At 35.9% G+C, this 23,269-nt stretch overlaps 1 protein-coding gene across 1 annotated transcript in view; it reads left to right on the top strand.

Annotated features, from left to right (window-relative positions):
* The window catches only part of ADAM10 (ADAM metallopeptidase domain 10), a 135,648-nt gene that overhangs the window by 16,427 nt on the left and 95,952 nt on the right, over nt 1–23,269 (top strand). Inside the window, exon 4 of the mRNA XM_032342678.1 lies at nt 17,914–18,064. Within this exon, the coding sequence (XP_032198569.1) occupies nt 17,914–18,064 (151 nt within the window). The remainder of the gene's footprint in view (nt 1–17,913; nt 18,065–23,269) is intronic.

The raw sequence follows: 23,269 nt of genomic DNA, 5'->3' as shown, positions 1-23,269 counted from the left end.
CATCCTAGAACCCTGCGATCATGGCCTGAGCTGAAGACAGATGCTTAACGCCTGAGCCACCCAGTTGCTCCTCTTCCTTGTGATTTTCTTAGTAACATTTTCTTTTCTCTAGTTTACTTTATTGTAAGAATACAGTATATGAAATATACCGTATATGCAATATACATGTTACACAAATACACAAAATACATGTTCATCGACTGTGTTATTGGTAAAGCTTCCTATCAACAGGCCATTATTAGTAGTTAAGTTTTTTGGGATTCCAAAGTTTTATGTGTATTTTCAACATTTACGTGCAGGAGTGTGTGTATCTGTTGGTGTCCCTAATTCCCACATTGTTCAAGGCAGCTTAGAAGGGAATCAGGAAGATCTGCAATAAGGGGAGATCAGATACAAAAGTGAGTAGATCAGAGGCCAAGCTCTGTTCAGATAGAGTTGAGGAGATGGGTGAATATTTAACTGCATCAGTGAGATTTGGTGATAGAGCTGTGTTCTGCCCCTGCTTTTTGAGCTTTTGATTAGATGCTAAAGTATAGGAACAAATCTCAGTTGAGTAGGTCCAGACTCTGTATGTGGAAACAGGCAATTTTGTGATATCTGACTGAGCTAAGTAGTGCAGAGGGTTGGAGATTGGCATGGGCTCCTGTGGAGTAAACTGTGCCAATTTCATTCACAAGCTGTGGAAATCAAGGGTATACATATATATTTTCTGGGTCTTTAAAAGGTATGTTCTTATTTGGTATTTTATTATACGATTTTCTGCATCTTAGAGGTAGATGTCAGTTTAGGTTTTGAAAGGTCCCTGCCATGTGCTGTATTTTGATATATTTTTTTTCTCTTCAGGTTTTTTTTTTTTTTTTTTTGTGGATGATTTTATTTCTAGGTAATCTGTGCACCCAGATGGGGCTTGAACCACAACTCTGAGATCAAGCAAGAGTTACATACTCTACAACTGAGCCAGCCAGGTGCACCTCTCTTTAGTTTTTTATAATTACATCAGAAATGTGAATGTGAATGATAGCTTTCCTTGTTTATGATGGGGGTAATAGAATTATTGCAGAAAATCATGAAGTAACTGATACCAGAGTTATCTTCCTGGCACTGCCTCCTATTTGCTAGGCAATAGCAAATAGCCCAGAGACACCTCTGGGCTTGTTATGTATTTTTCAAACCTCAATTTTTGTTAAAATGGGCTAATAGTTTTTAACTTTGTCTTTCGGGTGGGTTAAATAAAAAAAAAATGTAGAATATTAGAGAGCCTGGCAGATTGCAGGTGCTCAATGAATTTCACTTATTAGATCCAATTTTAAACATTATTTAATTAAATACTTAAAAATTATCTAATCAAGATTTTTTTGTACATAATGAGCTATCAGTATACACTTAAAATAATTAGAATACATTTTAAGAAATAAAATAGATCTACGTAGTTTTGGATTTTTAATTTCAATTTGAAGATATGACATGTGAAGTTTTTTTTTAATGTCTTTTAGCCAGATTTTCATGTGAATTCTATTTTTTTTATTTTTAATTTTTTATAAACATATAATACATTTTTATCCCCAGGGGTACAGGAAATTTTAAAATACTATATTTCTAAAATAGGAATGGGAAGAAATAACCTTAGCATTATATTATGAATATATTGTATGATAAAAACTAAAGATACGCTTGTAAAAATCAGCAGAGTAAAAATGCTCTACTGTTATTCAGCATGGTTTGTTAGTCGTGGTTAGTGTAGTGAGTTTTAAAAAAAGATAGAATTACAAATAGATGAATAAAAGATTTAAGTAAGAGAAGCAGAATCAATAAGGTACCAGCTAAAAAGAGAGAAAGAAAATAATATTCTTAGAATTTTGCATGCAAAATCAAGGAGCTCAAAAATCTCCTGCAGAAGCACATGGATCTCAAGTTAGAACCCGTGTTGTAGAGGAAAAAAAGATGGTTTGTAACTAGTCATAAGTGCGAAAGTGACTTCCTACGGATTTGATGCCTGTTTTGTAATGTTCTGCCTGTTCGGCTGTGCTGTTGTAGTATGAAAGCAGTGACAGAAAATAAATAAATGAACGAACATGTAATTGTGTTGCGAAAACAGGTGGCCTGCTGCATTTGACTTTTAGGTTGATTTGCTTCCTCTGTTTTATATTATTTGGGAACTTTTTCTGTGTAACAGGTGGGAACTTTTGGAAACTTTTTACCTGTGGTAACAGGTAAGGCGTTTCTTGCTTAAGTGGTAGCACCTGTGGTAACTGTTAATACGCTATTAATGCGTAGATTGAAGCCAGATTTTGGAAAAAAAGATATAGCTGCTAGTAGAAGTCAGGGAATTTCTGTATACAGAAAAGTTGCGGAGCTTCTGAAAGTTGGATGTATATTACAGATCACTGGGAATCATGGTCTGGATAGAGCCTGAGTTGCTTGGGGGATTCCGAAGGGGAGCACAAGATTTTTCATTGCTAATAGTTCTCCAGAAGCTACCCATGCAGCCAGTTCCCAAAACACAATTTGAATAGCATGGTTCTGTGTGTTAAGACTGAAACATCCATAAGCACAGATTTCTGGTATCTGTGGTAATAGTTAATGAATGAACTCATTATTTGAACATGTGGTGAGTAGTAGGCTCCCAGATTTTCTTTTAGCTTTTTAGCTTAAATTTTGGGTTGGAACTTCAACTGCTAATTCTTGAAGATAGTGTAGTTTCTACTTTCTCAACTGATATTTTCCCTTGATGTTTGTTTTCCTCTGATGTTCTTTTGGTATCTGTGATCACTAGTTGTCATTTAATCTTTTTGTTTCTTCCATTTCTTACTACTTATGTCTTATTAACCAAAATTTAGTTATTTTTGAATAATGAATCATTATAGGTTGCTTAGTAGTTTCTTGGAATTGCGTAGAATGTTGATTTCATTAATTTTCCTTAAAGAGGGTAAATTGTAATATTTGAGTTATCTTTGTTTTAGATTCTGGACTTTTGTTTTTGAAAATTTTATAACTTAGGGAAAGGTAAAAGAAAGGCCAGATAGCCATATACCTACCAGTTTGAGTTAGCATTTTTTAAAATTTTGATTGGCTTTATTGAGGTATAATCTCTATACAGTAAACTTAAACAATTAATTTTGAGAAATATATATAGCCATATAACTACTATCACAACATAGAACATTTACATCAATCTATAAAGTTCTCATCTGCTCTTTGCTGTCAGTTGAAAATACTTTGTGATATCCCTTTTGATTTCTACTTTGACCTGTGGGCTGAATCGAATCGAAGTGTGTTAAGTTCCTAATATTTGGGGATTTTAACACATACCTGTTACTGATCTAATTGCGCTATGGTCTGAAAACATACTATATAATTTCAGCCTTTTTAAATTTATAGAAACATGCTTTATGGCCTAGAAATAAGTTCTATCTTGGTGAATATTCCATATGTCCTTGAAAAGAATAGTCTGTTGTTGGGTAGAATGTTTTGTGAATGTTAATTGGATCAAGTGGTTTGATAGTGTTCAAATTTTCTGTATTTTTATTTTTTGTCTCCTTGTTCAATGAGGACTGTTATGATTTCCAACTATAATTATAACTTCGTTAGTTCTGTCAACTTTTTCTTCATGTGCTTTGAAGCTCTGTTATGTGATACACATTTATGTCCTTTTGATAAATTGGGAAATGTCCTTCTTTACCCATAATTTTTTTGTTTTGAAGTTTACTTTGATAATACCTTAGCTACTCCAGCTTTCTTTGGATTGTTGGTATGGAATAACTTTTCCCATCCTTTTTACTTTAACTCATCTTTATTTTTGTGTTTTAAACATCTTTTGTATGGTCTGTATTTACCTGTTCCCTTTTCTTAAAAAATGAAAAAATGACTCTCTCCCATTTGTTTATGTTTAGATCATTTACTTTTTAAAAATATTTTATTTATTTGAGAGAGAGGGAGTGAGTTAGAGAGAGAACATGAGCTCGGGGAGGAGCAGAGGAATAGGGAGAAGCATACTGTCTACTCAGCAGGGAGCCTGCTGTGGGCCTCTGTCCCAGGACTGTAGGATCATGACCTGAGCCAAAGGCAGATACCTAATTGACTGAGCCATCCAGGGACCCTAGGTCATTTACTTTTAATATATTTATTGATATGGTTGAGCTTAAAACAACCATCATACTATTTGTTTTCTTTTATTCCCTTTTCCCCTTTTTCCTGCATTCTTTGGGATTAATTTATTTTAAAAAGATTCTGTTTATCTCTGCTCAATAGCTTATGTGTTATATTTGCTATATTTTTTAGAGGTGTTCCTAGGGTATATAATATATATATCAATAACTTATTGTGTACTTTCAAATAATACAGAATTCCATTTCTGTTCTCCACAGTGCTTTTGTCATATATTTTAATTTTGTATGTGTCATAAATGTGACAGTACATTGTGTTTTTTAAAACAGTCACTTAACTTTTGGAAGGATTAAAAAAAGTTCTTTTTTCTCATATATTCATTATTTCTGGCACTATTCTTTGTGTCAATACAGATTTCCATCTGGTAGCATTCCTTCTGCCTGAAAAGCTTCCTTTAACATTTCTTGTGATGCAGGTCTACTAGTGATGACTGTAGGTTTTGAAGTCTGAAAAAGGGATCATTTCACCTTTTTCCCCACTCACCTTCATTTGTGAAAGATACTTTCACTGGGTATAGAATCTTAGGTTGAACTTTTTTTTCTTAAAGTACTTTAAACATGTTGCTGCATTATCTTCTGACTTATGTACAATTATGCTGTCATTTATAACTTTGTTCACATGTATATAATGTGTCTTTTTCTCTAGTTCTTTGGTTTTTTTTCTTTGCCCCTGTTTTTCAGCCATTAGCCTATGATTTGCCTCTGAGTGGTTTTCTTTTATATTTAATTCTTTTTAAAAAAATATTTTTATTTATTTATCTGACAGAGAGAGAGATTGCAGGTAGGCAGAGAGGCAGGCAGAGTGAGAGGGGGAGGAAGGCTCCTGCCTGAGCAGAGAGCCCAGATGTGGGGCTCAGTCCCAGGACCCTGAGATCACGATCTGAGCTGAAGGCAGAGGCTTAACCCACTGGGCCACCCAGGCGTACCTATATTTAATTCTGATTAAGATTTGTTGAGTTTCTTGATTCTGTAGATTTATAGTTAAATCTTTTACTTCCCCCCTCCTTATGTTTGTTTTGTATGCTCCTTAACATATGGAATGTATTTACAATAGCTGTTTTAACCTCTTTGTATGCTAATTCCATCATCTCTGCAGTTTCTCTTTCTAATGTATGATTTTTTCCCCCATCATGCAGAAAAATAAATTTATATTTTCTGATTTTCTTCTTTACATGCGTGGTAATTTTTGATAGGATGTAGGTCATTCGATTATTATTTTTTGCATGTTTGATTTTTTAAAAGATTTTATTTATTTATTTGACAGACAGAGATCACAAGTAGGCAGAGAGGCAGGCAGAGAGAGACAGAGCAGGAAGCAGGCTCTCCGCTGAGCAGAGAGCCTAAAGTGGGGCTTGATCCCAGGACCCTGAGATAATGACCTATAGTTAACTACTATAGTTAAGCTTCCTATAGTTAAACTACTTGGAACCATGTTAACCCTTTGGAATATTGCCCTTATCTTTGGTAGCATAAGGTCCTCAACAGCTTTAGTGTTAGGCAAATTTTACCCCATGAATAAGGTATTATTTTTTTGAGTTCTGTACTCAGTGCTCCATATTTTACAGGTCTTTCTTCTCTAGTTGGTGGGAATATGAACACTTCTCAGTCCTTTATTGGCACTTATTTATTGATTTTTTAAATTAACATATAATGTATTATTTCAGGGGTGTAGGTGTGTGATTCGTAAGTCTTACACCACACACGGTGCTCATCACAACATATACCATCCCCAGTATCCATCACCTAGCCATCCCAGTTCCCCAACCCTCTCCCCTCCAGCAGCCCTCATTTTGTTTCCTGAGATGAAGAGATTTATGATTGGTCTCCCTCCCTGGTTTGTCTTCTTTTTTTCCTTTCTTCCCATATGATCCTCTCTCTTGTTTCTTAAATTCCATGTATCAGTGAGAGCATGTGATAGTTGTTTTTCTCTGATTGACTTATTTTGCATAGCATAACCCTCTAGTTCCATCCATGTCATTGCAAATGGCAAGATCTCATTTTTGATGACTGCATAATATTCCACTTTATGTATGTATGTATGTATGTATATATACCACATCTTCTTTATCCATTCTTCTGTCATTGGACATCTGAACTCTTTCCATAGTTTGGCTATTGTGGACATTGCTGCTATAAACATTGGGGTGCAGGTGCCCCTTTGGATCACTGCATTTGTATCTTTGGGATAATACCTAGTAGTGCAATTGCTGGGTCATAGGATAGTTCTCTTTTCAACTTTTTGAGGAACCTCCATAGTGTTTTCCAGAGTGGTTGCACCAACTTGCATTCCCACCAACAATGTAGGAAGGTTCCCTGTTCTCCTCATCCTCATCAACATCTGCTGTTTGCCGACTTGTTAATTTTAGCCATTCTGACTGGTGTGAGGTGGTATCTCATGTGATTTTGATTTGTATTTCCCTCGTACTGAGTGATGTTGAGCACTTTTTCATGTGTCTTTTGGCCATTTGAATGTCTTCTTTGCAGAAATCTCTGTTCATGTCTTCTGTCCATTTCTTGATTGGATTATTTGTTCCTTGGGTGTTGAGTTTGATAAGTTCTTTATAGATTTTGGATGCTAGCCTTTATCTGATATGACATTTGCAAATACCTTGACCCATTCTGCCAGTTGTCTTTTGGTTTTGTGGACTATTTCCTTTGCTGTGCAGAAGCTTTTTATCTTGATGAAGTCCAAATAGTTCATTTTTGCCTTTGTTTCCCTTGCCTTAGGAGAGGTGTCTAGCAAGAAGTTGCTACAGCTGAAGTCAAAGAGGTTGCTGCCTGTGTTCTCCTCAAGGATTTTGGTGGACTCCTGTCATGCATTTAGGTCTTTCATCCATTTCATCCATCCAACCAGCCATTTCATTCCATCCATTTCATCCATTCACCCATTTTCATCCATCTTTCATCCATCCATTCCATCCATTTCATCTATTTTTGTGTATGGTGTAAGGAAAAGATTTAGTTTCATTCTTCTGCATGTGTCTGCCCAATTTTCCCCACACCATTTGTTGAAGAGACTGTCTTTTTTCTATTGGATATTCTTTCTTGCTTTGTCAAAGATTAGTTGAAGATAGAGTTGAAGGTCCATTTCTGAGTTCTGTCTTCTGTTCCATTGATCAGTGTGTCTGTTTTTGTACCAGCACCGTATTACCTTAATGATTACAGCTTTGTAATAGATCCTAAAGTCCAGGATTGTGATGCCACCCACTTTGGTTTTCTTTCTTAACATTCCTTTTAAGTTTTCAGGGTCCTTTTTGGTTCCATACAAATTTTGGGATTATTTGTTCTAGTTTTGTGAAAAAAGTCAGTGGCATTTTGAAAGGGATTGCATTGAATGTATAGATTACCCTAGGTAGCATAGACATTTTTTTTTTTTAAAGATTTTATTTATTTATTTATTTATTTGACAGAGAGAAATCACAAGTAGATGGAGAGGCAGGCAGAGAGAGAGAGAGAGAGGGAAGCAGGCTCCCTGCCGAGCAGAGAGCCTGACGCGGGACTCGATCCCAGGACCCTGAGATCATGACCTGAGCCGAAGGCAGCGGCCTAACCCACTGAGCCACCCAGGCGCCCCGGTAGCATAGACATTTTAACAGTATTTTTCTTCCAGTCCATGAACATGGAATGTCCCCCCCCTTTTTTTGGGGGGGGGTCTTCCTCAGTTTCTTTCATGGGTGTTCTATAGTTTTCTGAGTACAGATTCTTTGACTTTGCCTCTTTGATTAGATTTATTCCTAGGTATCTTATGGTTTAGGTGCAATTGTAAATGGGATCAACTCCTTAATTTCGCTTTTCATCTGTCTTGTTGGTGTATAGAAGTGCAGCTGATTTCTGTGCATTGATTTTTATATCCTGCCACGTCACTGAAATCCTGTTTGAGTTCTAGCAGTTTTGGAATGCAGTCTTGTGGTTTTTCCACATAAAGTAGTCTATCATCTGCTAAGAGAGTTTGACTTCTTTGCCAGTTCGAATGCCTTTTATTTCTTTGTGTTGTCTCATTGCTGAGGATAGGACTTCTACTACTATGTTGGACAGTAGTGGTAATAGTGGACATTCCTGCTGTGTTCCTGACCTTAGGCGAAAAGCTCTCAGTTTTTCCCCATTGAGAATGATATTCACTCTGGGTTTTTCATAGATATCTTTTATGATATTGAGGTATGTACTTTGTACCCCTACACTGTGAAGAGTTTTAATCAAGAAAGGATGCTATACTTTGTCAAATGGTTTTTCTTCATCTTTTGAGAGGATCATATGATTCTTCTCTGGTCTTTTATTAATGTGTATCACGTTGATTGATTGTGGATTTTGAACCATCCTTGCAGCCCAGGAGTAAATCCCACTTGGTTGTGGTGAATAATCCCTTTAATGTACTGTTGGATCCTATTGGCTAGTATCTTAGAGTTTTTGCATCCGTGTTCATCAGGGATATTGTTCAGTAATTCTCCTTTTTGGTGGGGTCTTTCTCTTGTTTTGGGATCAAGGTACTGCTGGACTTTTTTAAAAAGAGTTTGGGAGTTTTTCTTCCATTTCTATTTTTTGGAACAGTTTCAGAACAATAGGTATTAATTCTTTAAATGTTTGTTAGGGTTCTCCTGGGAAGCCATCTGGCCCTGGACTCTTGTTTTTTGGGAGATTTTTGATTACTGCTTCAATTTCCTTGCTGGTTATGGGTCTCTTCAGGTTTTCTATTTCTTCCTGGTTCACTTTTGGTAGTTCATGTGTCTCTAGGAATGCATCCATTTCTTCCAGATTGTCCAATTTGTTGGCATATATTTGCTCATAATGTGTTCTTATAATTGTTTGTATTTCTTCAGTGTTGGTTGTGATTGCTCCTCTTTCATTCTTGATTTTATTTATTTGGGTCCTTTCTCTTTTTGATAAGTCTGGCTGGGGGTTTATTAATCTTATTAATTTTTTCAGAGACCCAGCTCCTAGTTAATCTCCGTGATAGGTTCCACTGTTCTTTGGGTTCCTATTTCATTGATTTCTGTCTGAGCTAATCTTTATTAATTCTTTTCTCCTACTGGGTTTAGGCTTTATTTGCTGTTCTTTTTCCAGCTCCTTTAGATACTGGGTCACGTTGTGTATTTGAGACCTTTCTTGTTTCTTGAGAAATGCTTGTGGTGCTGTATACTTCACTGTTAGAGCTGCCTGTGCTGTATCCCACTGATTTTGAACAATTGTGTTTTCATTCTTGTTTGTTTCCATGAATTTTAAAAATTCTTCTTTAATTTCCTGATTGACCCATTCATTCTTTAGTAGGGTACTCTTTAGCCTCCATATATATTTGATTTCTTTCCAACTTTCCTATTGTGATTGAGTTTCAGTTTCAAAGCATTGTGGTCCAGAAATAAGCAGAGAATGATCCCAATCTTTTTTTTACTAGTTGAGACTTGATTTGTGATGCAGCATGTGATCCTTTCTGGAGAAGGTTCCATGTGCACTAGAGAAGAATATGTATTCTTTTGCTTTAGGATGAAATGTTCTGAATATATCTGTGAAGTCCATCTGGTCCACTGTGTCATTCAAAGCCCTTATTTCCCTGTTGATCTTTTGCTTGGATGATCTGTCGATTGCCCAGAGGGGGGTGTTACAGTCCCCTCCTGTTGTATTATTGTTAATTTAATTTTATTTTTTCAGTGTTCCAAGATTCGTTGATTATGTACCACACCCAGTGTACGCGCCCTCCTTAATTCCCACCACCAGGCTCACTCATCCCCTATTGTATTATTGTTGATGTGTTTCTTTAATTTTGTTATTAATTGGCTTGTATAATTGGCTGCTCCCATGTTAGGGGCATAAATATTTACAATGTTATCTTCTTGTTGGATATTGCTTTTAATTATAGTGTCCTTCCTCATCGCTTATTATAGTCTTTAGTTTAAAATCTAATTTGTCTGATATAAGGATTGCCACCCCATCTTTCTTTTGATGTCCATTAGCATGATAAATGGTTTTCCACCCCCCATTTTCAATCTGGAGGTTTTTTTGGGTCTAAAATGAGTCTCTTGCAGACAACATATTCATGGGTCTTACTTTTTTATCCAGTCTGATATCCTGTGACTTTTGATTGGGACATTTAGCCCATTTACATTCAGGGTAACTATTGAAAGATAGGAATTTAGTGCCATTGTATTGTCTAAAAGGTGACTGTTACTGTATATTGACTCTTGTGTTAGTTTTGGGCTCTCTCTTTGCTTAGAGAACCCCTTTCAATATTTCTTGTAGGGCTGTTCTGGTGATCACCTTTATTGGCTTTTGAAGATTGTTCTGTTGACTTTTTTGGTGTTTGGTTAATTTTTCTGGCCTGTGATAGTTTATTCTCTCACATGTTCAGATTAGTACTCAGCCAGACATTTAAGGGGACTCCTTTTTAGGTCTTATAGCTCCTCTCTGTTTAGCTTTTCCTGGCACTCGACCCACAAGTTCTGAATGCCTGATCTCTATGAATGCAGGTATCTGGCTCCTCCATTCATTGAGACCCTCAGGCTGCTTGGGTTCTTCCACCCTGCACATTGGCCTGGAAACAGCTTGTAGTTAGTGAGTTGAGCCAGTTGTAAATCTCACCTCATTTGCTTTTCTTCTTATGTTCAGTTTTCTAATTGTTTATGGTGGTGGTAGGTTAAATTCAGTTCCTTTTCTCCATTAAAGCCAGAAGTGGAAACTTATTTAACATTTTGTGTCCTTTCTCTTTTTCTCCTACTTGGAATTACTTCAATGAAAATTATGCATTTACCCCTATATTCGTTAAAATGTATCTTCAAAAATTCAGAGTATTCTTGTGTATACCTACAGTGCTCATGAACTGAAGAATATATATATGTTTTTAAAGATTTTATTTGAGAGAAAGGAGACAGAAAGAGCATGAGAGGGGGAGGGTCAAAGGGAGAGAAGTAGACTCCCCACCAAACAGGGAGCCCAGTGCTGGACTGTATCCTGAGACTTCAGGATCATGACATGAGCTGCAGGCAGTTGCCTAACCACCTGAGCCACCCAGGTGCCCCTGTCCTAAAGAATATTAACAAGATTTCCTTAATATTATCTAAGATTGATTCTACTTGGTCCAGGATTCTCTCCAAGTATTTTTTGTTTCCTTCTTAATTGATTTCTTTTTGCCATGGATCCCCTATGTCTTATTAAGTATTGGGGTATATAAATTAAAAATAGTTTCAATACATTATCTTAACTTCAGTGATTTTTTTTAAAATAAATTACTGAGATCTTCTCATAAATACTGATATATAGGTATAGTTAACATAGAAACATAGGTTTTATGGACAAGAGGATAATGACATGGACTTGAAAACTGTTATGTTTCTGGGTAACATTTTTAACTTTACCAGTTAAAATCTGTGAATCATGTTTTATCTCAATTTTAAAGATTCAGAAAATCATTACTCAGATCCTTTATCAGTGAAAGTAAACATTATCTTCCCTTAGAAAATTCCTATGTGTGTGGGACAGAGAAAAGATGACTGATAACTCTCTCAGTAGTGTTCCATCCATGCAAATAATTGAGCTTTTATCACATGTCACCAGAACACCAGTAGTTGATTGTTTTAAGTTATTAAAAGTGGCAGAACACTTTATCTGAACTGTGACTTAAAAAGTTGACTTTTTTGGTGTTGAAAAAGGAGAGGAAGCAATAACTTTGCAAAGCCAAGTGTGTGCTGTGGCTACTCAGTCCACTTAAATACAACTCAGTTATCCAATGGAAATCCCACATTGATTTTCAAAATGAAAGAAACTACCCAAAAGCTCTCATACTACCACTTCCTCATTCTTGATTTCTTCTTGATATTTTCTCTTGTGCGGGGTGTTTTTTACAACCCAAGTATAGAGTTAAAAATATTTCTAAAGAATATGGAAAATGCATAATATCTGATTCCATTATTTAGTCTTGATTTTTAAAAGTTTCATATTAGCAGGCTTTGTCATCTCTTATATCCTGGGTTCACTGTATTTTCTTTGTTAGTTGCAAAGATATTTTTGGATTCTAGTTTAGGACTCCATTCTTGTCATCTCTCTTGAGAGCAGTGCATTTAAGAGGACAGTGAAGTGACTCAATAATAGTTTACATTAAATGACCTTTTAATGCTAGCCTTTGTGCTAAGCAGGTTACATACAGTCTTTGTCTCTGTTTTACAGATAGGAACCCTGAGATTTTAAAAAAGTTAAATATTTACCCATGTCATCTAGTCATAGGTAGGAAGTATCAGAATGAAACCCAGTTCTGTGTTTATTCCTCAATTTATGGCCTCAGTTTGTGTATGTAGGTCTCAAAGGCAAGTGTGGGAAGAGGAAGTAGAGGAAGAGATGGAGGAGATGATGATGATGAATAATTTACTGAGGCTCTATGGTATTGTAGGCACTTTGCTAATTGCCACACATGGCTTAAATCATAATCCAGATAGCCTTAAGAGAGAGGTATTCTGGGGCGCCTGGGTGGCTCAGTTGGTAAAGCCGCTGCCTTCGGCTCGGGTCATGATCTCCGGGTCCTGGGATCGAGTCCCACATTGGGCTCTCTGCTCAGCGGGGAGCCTGCTTCCTCCTCTCTCTCTCTCTGCCTCTCTGCCTACTTGTGATCTCTCTCTGTCAAATAAATAAATAAAATCTTAAAAAAAAAAATTTAAAGAGAGGTATTCTGCTTCTCTCCAATTTTAAGGATGGGGCACTGAAGGTGAGTGTTCCATTTGATGAGGGCAACAAGCTAATAAATGAAGGTAATGGTATTTAAACTAGATAATTTTTTTATTCTAGTAAAAAAAAAAATGCTTACCATAACATTTTTTACCTTAACCGTTTCTGAGTGTACAGCTCAGTAGTGTTACATATATTTACCTTGTGCACAGTCTTCAGAACTTAAACCCAGATGATTTGACGTAAGAGTTTGTGTCCTTAGCTGTATAATGACTACCCATTATAGTTTTTTTTTTTTTTTTTTTTTTTAAATTTTGGTGTTCTGTTTTATAAAAGAAGGCAGTTTTCTTTAGGAAGAAATTCTGATACCTTAAGGAATCACTCCTTTTGACTTCTGCTCATGGTGAAGATGGAGAAACCAGGAACAGATTTATGCCTCTGCCTGAAACAAACTAAGGAAACTCAGGGAAAAAACAAACAAAAACCAGAGAAACCACAGCTTTGAAAGACACTAGTCACCAGATGGTAAAGGATGATGATCCCTGAGAGACGGGAAACGAATGAGCCAAGACCTATGATTGCTTCAGCTTTCTATCTTCAGAAAATTTCCATCTGCAGTGATATGGGAGGGAACCTAGATGGAGGCCAATTAATTCTGAGTTAAGAAGATGAAACTTAGGGTTGGGGGGAGGGGGTGACCAAAGCAACTAGAGTTCACAGAACATCAGAGTGAAAAGCACTGCATAGAGAGAGAATTCCTGAGATCTGCAAAGGGTTCCCCTAGTGTTTGGCAGAGTATTGATCAATGATGCATACATGTGAAGAAACTACCTGAGGCCAGGGAAAGAAAGAGTGCCCTGTGTTCACATAGAGCAGGAAATGTGCCTCTTCTCACTGGCTAGACTGAAAAAAACTCAGAATTTGTGGAGCAATGGGGTAGACCACTCAAATAGGTCTTGCTTCAGTAGTGGGGAATGGGGCGCCTGGGGACTCAGTCATTAAGCATCTGCCTTCAGCTCAGGTCTTGGTCCCGGTCTACTGGGATCAAGCCCTGCATCAGGCCATCAGGCTCTCTGCTCCGCAGGAAGTCTGCTTCTCCCTCTCCCACTCCCCCTGCTTGTATTCCCTCTCTCCCAGTCTCTCTCTGTCAAATAAATAAATGAAATCTTAAAAAAAAAAAATAGTGGGGGAATAATTAATCCTACACTGAACACTGTTCCTGACCCCCCTAACAAATCATAAATGCAAGACCCAAAAGGCTTGAACTATTTCCATATAACTATACTTTCTCTTGTAACAAAGCCTGAGAATGTTTATGAAAATACAAAAAAAGCTTAGAACAGTGAAATTTGCAATGTCTGACATCTATTTGATGAAAGATGATAAGGCGTGCACTGAAGCAGGAGAACAGCAGTCTCTAATGAGAGGAATAAACAATTAATTGGAGTCAACCTGGAAGTGACACAGATATTAGAATTAACAGACAAGAACATTAGAAGAGTATTATAGCTTTATTTCATGTATTTAAAAAGTTAAGTATAGACAGAGAAAATAGAAAACACAAATTTTAACTTCTAGAGATGAAAATTATACTGTTTTCAGTGGAAAATGCAGTGGATGGCATTAACAACAGATTAGATATTGCAGATTATTAGTGAACTAGAAGATATAGCGGTAGAAACAATTCAAAATAAAGAGAAGAAAGAATTTTTAATGAATGAGGAAAGCCACCAGTTGACTGTGGGAAAAGTTTAAGCGACCTGATACACTTGTAATTCGAGTCCTTCTGGGGAAGGGTGGAAAGAGTTAAAAAAAAAAATTGAAGAAGTAAGTTTGAAAAACTGTCTACCCGTAGATCCAAGAATTTCATTGAAATAAAGCTCAAGAAATATGAAGAAACACATCGTAATCAAATTGCTCAGAGCCAGTGATAAGGAAGAAAATCTTAAAAGCAAACTAGGGAGGAAAAGATACATTATATTCAGAGGAGGAAAGATAAGGATGACAGATTTCTTCTCAGAAGAAATACAAGTGAAAAGATGGTAGAACAGCATTTTTAAAGTATTTAAAGAAAAAATACAAACCTGACAGCCTGGAATGCCCGGTGAAAATATCTTTCAAAAATGAAGACAAAATAAAGACTTTCAGACATATAAAAACTGGAAGAGTTTTTTTTACCAGCAGAAGAAGTGTTAGAGGAAATCAGAAGGAAAATAATACCAGATGGAAATATGGATTCACGTAAAGAAATAAAGAACCCTGGAAATGTTAGAGATTTTTTCTTTGTTATTTAATCTAATTAAAAGATAATTGTCTGTTTCAACCAAAACAATAACAGTATATTGTGAGATTTATAAAAAGTAAAATATACAATGGCAATAACCTCTAAAGGCCAGCAAGAGGAAAGTGGAAGTATAGTAATGTCAGGTTCTTGTACCTGAACTGTTAATGGTAGACTGGGATAAGTTAATGATATATACCAAAAGCCTTAAAGCAACTACTGAAATAACCACACAGAATTTTGCTGATAATCCAATGAAGAGATAGTAATGGAATCATAAAAATAATTAGCCCAGGGGCGCCTGGGTGGCTCAGTTGGTAAAGCAGCTGCCTTTGGCTTAGGTCCTGATCCTAGGTTCCTGGAATCAAGTCCCACATCAGGTTCCCTGCTCCATGCTGGACTCCCCACTTAGTGTTGGGCTCTCCACTCAGTGAGAAGTCTGCTTCTCCCTCTGCCTCTCCCCTCATGCTCATGCTCTCTTTCTCTCTCAAATAAATAATAAAATAAAAATCTAAAAATAAAACAAAACAAAACAAAAACCCAAAACAAATGGGTTAAAAGTAAAAGGATGGGAAAAGATACACTATGCTAGTCCCCAAAAAGAGGGTAATGGCCATATTAATACCAAAGTAGATTTTAGGACGTAGAATATTAAAAGAATAAAGATCATCTGATAATGACAAAGGATGAATTAATCCAAAAGGCATGATAATCATTAACATCTATGCATATAATAATAACAGCTTCCAACATCAATGAAGCAAAGAACTACAAGGAGAAATAGAAAAAAAATCAATCATAAACAAATTTCAATACCCCTTTCTTGATAATAGAAGAGGTAGATCGAAATCATTAAGGATATAGAAGACTTGAACAACCTCAGCAACCAACTTGACCTGGTTGACATTTATAGAATACTCTGATTCAATAAGAACAGAGATTGACATTTTTGGAGCACTTACTGTTAACAGCAGAATACATATTATTTTCAAGTGCCCATGAAATATTTGCAAAGATAGATCATATTCTGGATTATAAAATAAGTGTCTGATTTTAAAAGGATTGATATATACCACAAAGCAAGTTTTCTGGCTATAGTGGGATTAAATTAGAAGTCAGTAACAGAAAGGTATTTGAAAAATCTTCAGTATTTGGAAAGTAAATAACAGACTTCTAAAAGGACATGCAAGGGTCAAAAAGGAAATTCGAGAATATGTTGAATAGAATGAAAGTGGTAACAACAAAATCTATGGGATGCTGCTAATGCTGTATAATGGGGACATTTATAGCAGTAAACATCTGAATTAGAGAAGAAGCTAAGTTTTTTTTTTTTTTTTTTTTGAGAAGCTAAGTCTTAAATCAGTGATATTACCTTTGGAAACAAACAAGAAAGAACAGTTAGACTCAAAGTAAGCAGAAAAAAATGAAGAACAAAGTGAAAACCAACACATAGATAACAAAAATAATGAGGGAAAATCAAAGGAAAAGTTTTTTTTTTAAATTTTTTTAGAAGATCAGTAAAAATCAGTCTCTAGCCATCCTAATCAGGAACAAAAAAGAAAAGATATAGATTACCAGAATCAGGAATGAGAGAGGTAACATCACCCCAGATTCAAAAGATATGAAAAGCATAATAAGGGCATATTATGAACAGATTTATTTCTGTAACTTTCAACAATTTAGGAAAAATGGACAAATTATTACTGCTCACTTTAGATAACCTAGGGGTGCCTGGGTGGCTCAGTGGGTTAAGCCTCTGCCTTTGGCTCAGGTCATGATCCCAGGGTCCTGGGATCAAGCCCCACATCGGGCTCTTTGCTCAGCAGGTAGCCTCCTTCCCCCCTCTCTCTGCCTGTCTCTCAGCCTACTTGTGATCTCTGTCTGTCAAATAAATAAATAAATAAGTAAATCTTAAAAAAAAAAAGTAGTAGATAACCTGAATAGCTCTTTATCTATATATGAAATTGAAATTGTAGTTAATTAACTTTTCACAAAGAGAACTTTAGGGCAATATAGCTTTGCTGGTGAACTCTATGAAACATTTAAGGAGGAACTAATACCAATTCTATATAAAAGTGTACAGAAAATTGAAAAAGAGGAATACTTTTCCAACTCCTCTTTTACTCTAATATCAAACCTTGGCAAAGATAGTGCAGAAAAAGAAAGCTATAGACCAGTGTGTCTTGTGACTGTAAAAGATAATACACCATGACCAAATAGGGTTTATTTCAGTAATGTGGATTTGGTTTAATATTAGAAAATCAGTCAATTTAATTCACTATAATTAATAAACTAAAAAGAAAAAAATCCATATAATCAACTTACTAGGTGCAGAAAAACCAGGTGACACAAGTCAATATCTGTTCCTGATAGTTTTTATCAACGAAGTATTAATAGAAAACGTAACCTGATAAAAGACATCAAAGACAAACCTATGGCTAATATTCACACTTTTGTGTTTGGTTGAAATTCCTATTACAATAAGTTTTTTTTTTTCTAAGATTTTATTTATTTATTTGACAGAGATCACAAGTAGGCAGAGAGGCAGGCAGAGAGAGGAAGGGAAGCAGGCTCCCTGCTGAGCAGAAAGCCTAATGGGGGGCTTGTTCCCAGGACACTGGGATCATGACCTGAGCCAAAGGCAGCGGCTTAACCCACTGAGCCACCCAGGCGCCAATAAGTTTTTTTAAAAAACTGTATGTGAAAATACTAACATTAGTGAGACCGTGTTTCATACGTATTAGTAGATATTTGAATAATCGTGGAATCATATTAGAACTAGAATGGATCATCAGAATGATACTAATTTGAACTGTTTATTTTTTATAGGTCAGTATGGAAATCCTTTAAATAAATACATTAGACATTATGAAGGATTATCATATGATGTGGATTCACTACACCAAAAACACCAGCGTGCCAAAAGAGCAGTTTCACATGAGGACCAGTTTTTACGTCTAAATTTCCATGCCCATGGAAGGTGAGTAAATTTATTGCTGTGTCTGAAGTTTTCCTATATTTAACTTAAAAGAAGAAATTTTGTACCATAAATTTTCCTTCTTTAATGGAAAGGTCCCTATTTGGAAATTCAGCCTATACTAGAATTTGGCAATATGCAAAAAAAAGATTTCTATAAAAATGGATTATCCTTTTTATATTAAGGAAGCAGTCAAACTTAAAATGTTTTTAAATTTATAAATCCAGTCTTATATTATTGGAGGATTTTTTAAAAAAGATTTATTTATTTTAGAGAGAGAGAGATTGAGAGAACACAGGCAGGAGGAACAGAGGGAGAGGAAGTTAGAATCTTAAGCAGACTCTGTGCTGAGGACAGGGTGGGGCAAAGCGCTTAATGTCATGGCTCTGAGATTATGACCTGAGCTGAAACCAAGAGCTGGATGCTCAACTGATGGCACCACCTAGGTGTTGCTAAAGAAGATTCTTTTTCATAATTTCCAACTACTTTTTATATGTCTTATGGGTTGATATATCTGTCTTAGGGGGCCAACAGTGAAGGTAGCTGGTTTTATGTCATTTAGTCATTTAATTTCTCAACTCAGTTTTTAAAAAAATTATTTATTTAATTTATTTATTTTGAGAGAGCGAGAGCGAGCACAGGAGTGGGGTGGAGCAGAGGGAGAGAGAGAGACTGAATCCTACCAGGCTCCATGCCCAGTGTGGAGCCCAACATGGGGCTTGATTTTAGGACCCTGAAGTCATGACCTGATCCAAAATCAAGAGTCAGATGCTTAAGTGACTGAGCCACCCAGGCACCCATAACTCCATTTTATCATTTCTAAAATGAGTTTGTAAACAGATTACCTATGTTAAGGGATTTTCAGATTTGTTAAGGGATAAAGAACAGGGAGCCAAGGGAGAATGGTAAAAATCACATTTAGTGCCTGGAGTGTCCCAGGTGCATAGATGCTTTATATGCGTTTTCTTATGTAACTTCTGAAAACCCAATCAAGGTAAATATCTTTTTATATCTGAGAAAACTAAGGCTCGGAGAAGTTTAATGATTTCTTTACAGCATAGATTTGAGCCAGATCTAGCTCACTTAAACCCCATATTTTTTTTCTTTCTGTGTGTTAGGGGTACTCAGATACAAAATCTTGGAGTACTCTTTGTTAGACTCTCTCCCTTGCTTGCTGTAATAAGTAAATCTATTCCTTTTGTGTTTTTCCTACTGGTGTAACCCTGATTTATTGTTTAGCTCCTAATAGGTTTCGCAGTTTCCACTCCATTTATCATTAAAGCTATTCTGTGGACTTCTACAAGATGACTCTTCCTTAAATGCTTCCTTTTCCATGTCAGCTTATTGCTCTAAAGTCTTCAATTAATGATTGTAAGCCAGATTTCTTAACTTGGCTTTCAAGATTCTCTCTAAATTAGTTGTAGTCCATTTTTCTAAACTTTATTCTGTTTCCCAACATTAACTGTCTTTTTCACCTAGAATGATCTAATTGCTGAGTATACCATGAATGGTTTGTTTTCTGTTATTTATCTTAAATCTTGATCATTTTTTAATGTACAGTTCAAGTTCTGCTTCTTTAAAGGTTTACTTATGCCTTCCTTGGAACCTTTAAATAGGTGAAATGTACCATTGGCAATTTGATTCATTCTGTCTACCTTTTCATGTATTTCATATTTATTTTTCTATATCTGTGTTTTTTGTTCATCACAGGAAGACATCTTGGCTACTATTTAGTAATGTTTATTATTTGTACTTATGCTTAAGTATACAGATGTACAGATGCTTAAGAAATATATTAGTGGGGTGCCTGGGTGGCTCTGTGATTTAAAGCCTCTGCCTTCGGCTCGGGTCATGATCCCAGGGTCCTGGGATCCAACCCTGCATCGGCAGGCTCTCTGCTTGGCAGGGAGCTTCCTCCTCTCTCTCTCTCCTCTCTGCCTGACTCTCTGCCTACTTGTGATCTCTGTCTGTGAAATAAATAAATAAAATCTTAAAAAAAAAAGACATTTAATGGATGAAAAATCAGATAATAAATGCTATGAAACAAAGTATTTCCCTTCATGAAAAAGGAAGCATTTAAGGAAGAGTCATCTTGTAGAAGTCCATAGAAGAGCTTTGATGATAAATGGAGTGGAAGCTGGGAAATAAATGTGTTACTTAGATTAATTTATTTTCCATATTAAAAAAATGATCATTGTGGAAAAAAGCACTTTTAAGTTATAAAATCTCTTACTTTGATTCAAAGGAGGTAAAAAGTTTCATTTTAAGGTCTGTTTTTCCAGATAAAAATTTTAGTGGTAATAATTCATGTAAGTTTTTATGACCCTTACCTTCAGATATTTTTAAATTATCCATTCTTTATTAGTGCCATGAAATAATAAGCAATCATTAAGCCTTCATAAGTTTTTAGTGACCACCTCAAAATAAATTTAATACTATATTCCAAATACAGTGTAACTACTAAAAGGAAAAGTTTAGATTCTGGCTGCCTTTGGTTTGTATACCACATTTCTATTATATCATTAGATTTTTGTGTTTTTATCTTTCACATAATTCATATTGAGCTTGTGGCAAAACTAAATTCCCAGACTCCCCCGCCCCTTTCCTTTGTGTGTTTGTGTGTGTGAGTGGGTGTGAGCATGTGAGTGCATGCTGTTGTTTATTAATCCAAAAACTTACTTATTGACTGCTAGTTAAAGGTTACCTAGTTTAGGCTGTGGGTAGTAGAAACATAAATCAAACATAGACCTAATAGGGGCAGCAAGATATGGGTTAGCTGTTTTATAAGAGGAAAATGTGATGTGGTGCTTTATAGGTAAAAATACTATAGATATTCAGATGAGGGAGAACTTACTTACTTCTCTCAACAAAGGACCTGGAGTCAGGAGGTCTCATGCTGCTTCAGGGGGAGTCTGCTTTTCCCTCTCTCTCTGCCTGCCTTTCCCTCTGCTTGTGTTCTCTCTCTCTCTTTCAAATAAATAAATAAAATCTTAAAAACAAAACAAAACAACAACAATGAAAAAACAACCTTGTGCCGTAGAATGTGGTCATTGTAATTATGTCGTAACCAAAATGTGGTCATTGTAATTATGTCGTAACATATGTTAGTTAAAAATGTGATGATGATCTGATAGTTTTATTTTTGTTTCCTTGCAAAGGTCTACAAAATGACCTGGTTGGTGTAGTTACAGATTTCCTGCTAAGTCTCTCCTTCTCCACCATATACAAAATGTTAGTTTTGGTACTCTACAATCCCTCATAGATAGGATTTGTATTGGTACACAAATTATGGGTTATTCATTTAGTAACAATTTGTAATACAAATGAGAAGAGAAGTGACTATGGTAAAACAGCAGCAGTGTGTCCATTGGAAGACCAAGCTTTATTGTGTATATAGTTTTGGAATGACTTTGGGCAATAGTAAGCTCTAAAATGTGGGCTGTCCTTGTGCATTGTGACTAGACTTATCTGTTTTTCATCTTTTTTTCCCCCAAATATTTTATTTATTTATTTATTTGACATGCAGAGATCACAAGTAGGCAGAGAGGCAGGCAGAGAGAGAGGAGGAAGCAGGCTCCCTGCCAAGCAGAGAGCCGGATGCGGGACTCGATCCCAGGATCCTGAGATCATGACCCGAGCTGAAGGCAGAGGCTTAACCCACTGAGCCACCCAGGCGCCCCTGTTTTTCATCTTTTAAAAAATAGTCAAGTAGAGTTTATGTTTCCTGATTATATAGTAAGGCTTAATCCCCTAAAATCAGATCACTATATTTTAATAAATTACAGAACACAATAAATACTATGCAGTTAACTGAGAAAAGAGGAAAATACTTGAAAAGGGTTCTGCTTAGACATTTATGACTTGGATTTCTCATTACTAGCATAGTCTCTCTGTGTGTGTGTGTGTGTGTGTGTGTGTGTATTAAAGTAATTCTTTGTGCTCTTTGTTTTATGCTTAAGTATATGAGCAAATTTCCTTCCATCTGGCTTCCAGGTGTCCTAAATAAGAAAGGGTATATCACATTTCAGGTTTACAGATATTAATGTTAAATGCAGAAATGTTAAGATTCTTTAAGCCCTAAGTCCATTCTTAAGAATTCCATGAGAAGCCACTTCTCTTGAAATAAAGTTTAAAGTTGTTTAGGGGCACCTGGTTGGCTCAGTCGTTAAATGTCTGTCTTTGGCTCCTGTCATGATCCCAGGGTCCTGGGATGGAGCCCTGGATCAGTCTCCCTGCTTGCTGGGAAGCCTGCTTCCACTCCTACTCCCCCTGCTTATATTCCCCTTCTTGCTATCTCTCTGTCAAATAAATAAAATCTTTAAAAAAAAAAAAAAGCTAAGTTGAGAACTGATGATTGCTCTGAGTTTTACTTCTTCAATAGGATTTCTGAAACACTTTTTATTTTACATGTTTTTAAGCACTAAACTAGGCTTTATGTGGAAGAGATGGAATGAGTGTAAACAAAAACAAAAAACAAAAAAAAAACAAAAAAAAACCCTAAAAAGCTGAGCTTCCTTCTGCCCATTTTGAAAAAGGAATGGAAGTAAGAGTATAAAAGTACTTTTCTGGCGTGCCAGGCGGCTGTTAATCTCAGGGTTGTAAGTTCAAGCTCCAAGTTGGGCATGCAGCCTACTTAAAATAAAATAAAATAAATTTTAAAAATGCCAAAAACGTGTTCATAAAAAACAGGCTTTTGATGTCAGAGTTTCTAGAGTTGATGATTTAGACAATAAGTGTCAGAAATTGCATATATTTTAGTAGTAGAAAAACCCATCAATCACTTTCCTCAATTGTAAATTATATTTCATACTAAAATATTGCACGTGCAGCTGGGTCTTTTATGAGGTAAGTTCTCCAGCTTAGATTTGATTTACTTTGGGTTCATAGCTATCCTTGTTTTTTTTTTTCTATTCTTCAATTGATTAAGCCCCACGTAAGTTGTGCTGTTTCTTAAAAGTGAAGCAAGGATTTTCTATAATTAAAAGTTATTTAAATGTTTATTCTATTTTGTTATACTTGAAAATCCTTTATATAACTATTGCATGGATATGTTAAGTTTCTTGGTTTTATACTTGTTAGGTTGTTTTATTAAGCATTAGTGAAGTCTCATATAGTTGTATGCTACTTTAAAACAGGTAACTGTTCAAAAATTTTTTGGTAATGACATATATAGTTTCTTTTTGAAAAGCTGAATACTGAGATTCCTCA

This window comes from Mustela erminea, chromosome 5 (genome assembly GCF_009829155.1).
Source record: "Mustela erminea isolate mMusErm1 chromosome 5, mMusErm1.Pri, whole genome shotgun sequence".
Taxonomy (NCBI): domain Eukaryota; kingdom Metazoa; phylum Chordata; class Mammalia; order Carnivora; family Mustelidae; genus Mustela; species Mustela erminea.
Note: the sequence above shows the minus strand (reverse complement) of the source record. Positions and strands in the feature narration are given on the sequence as shown.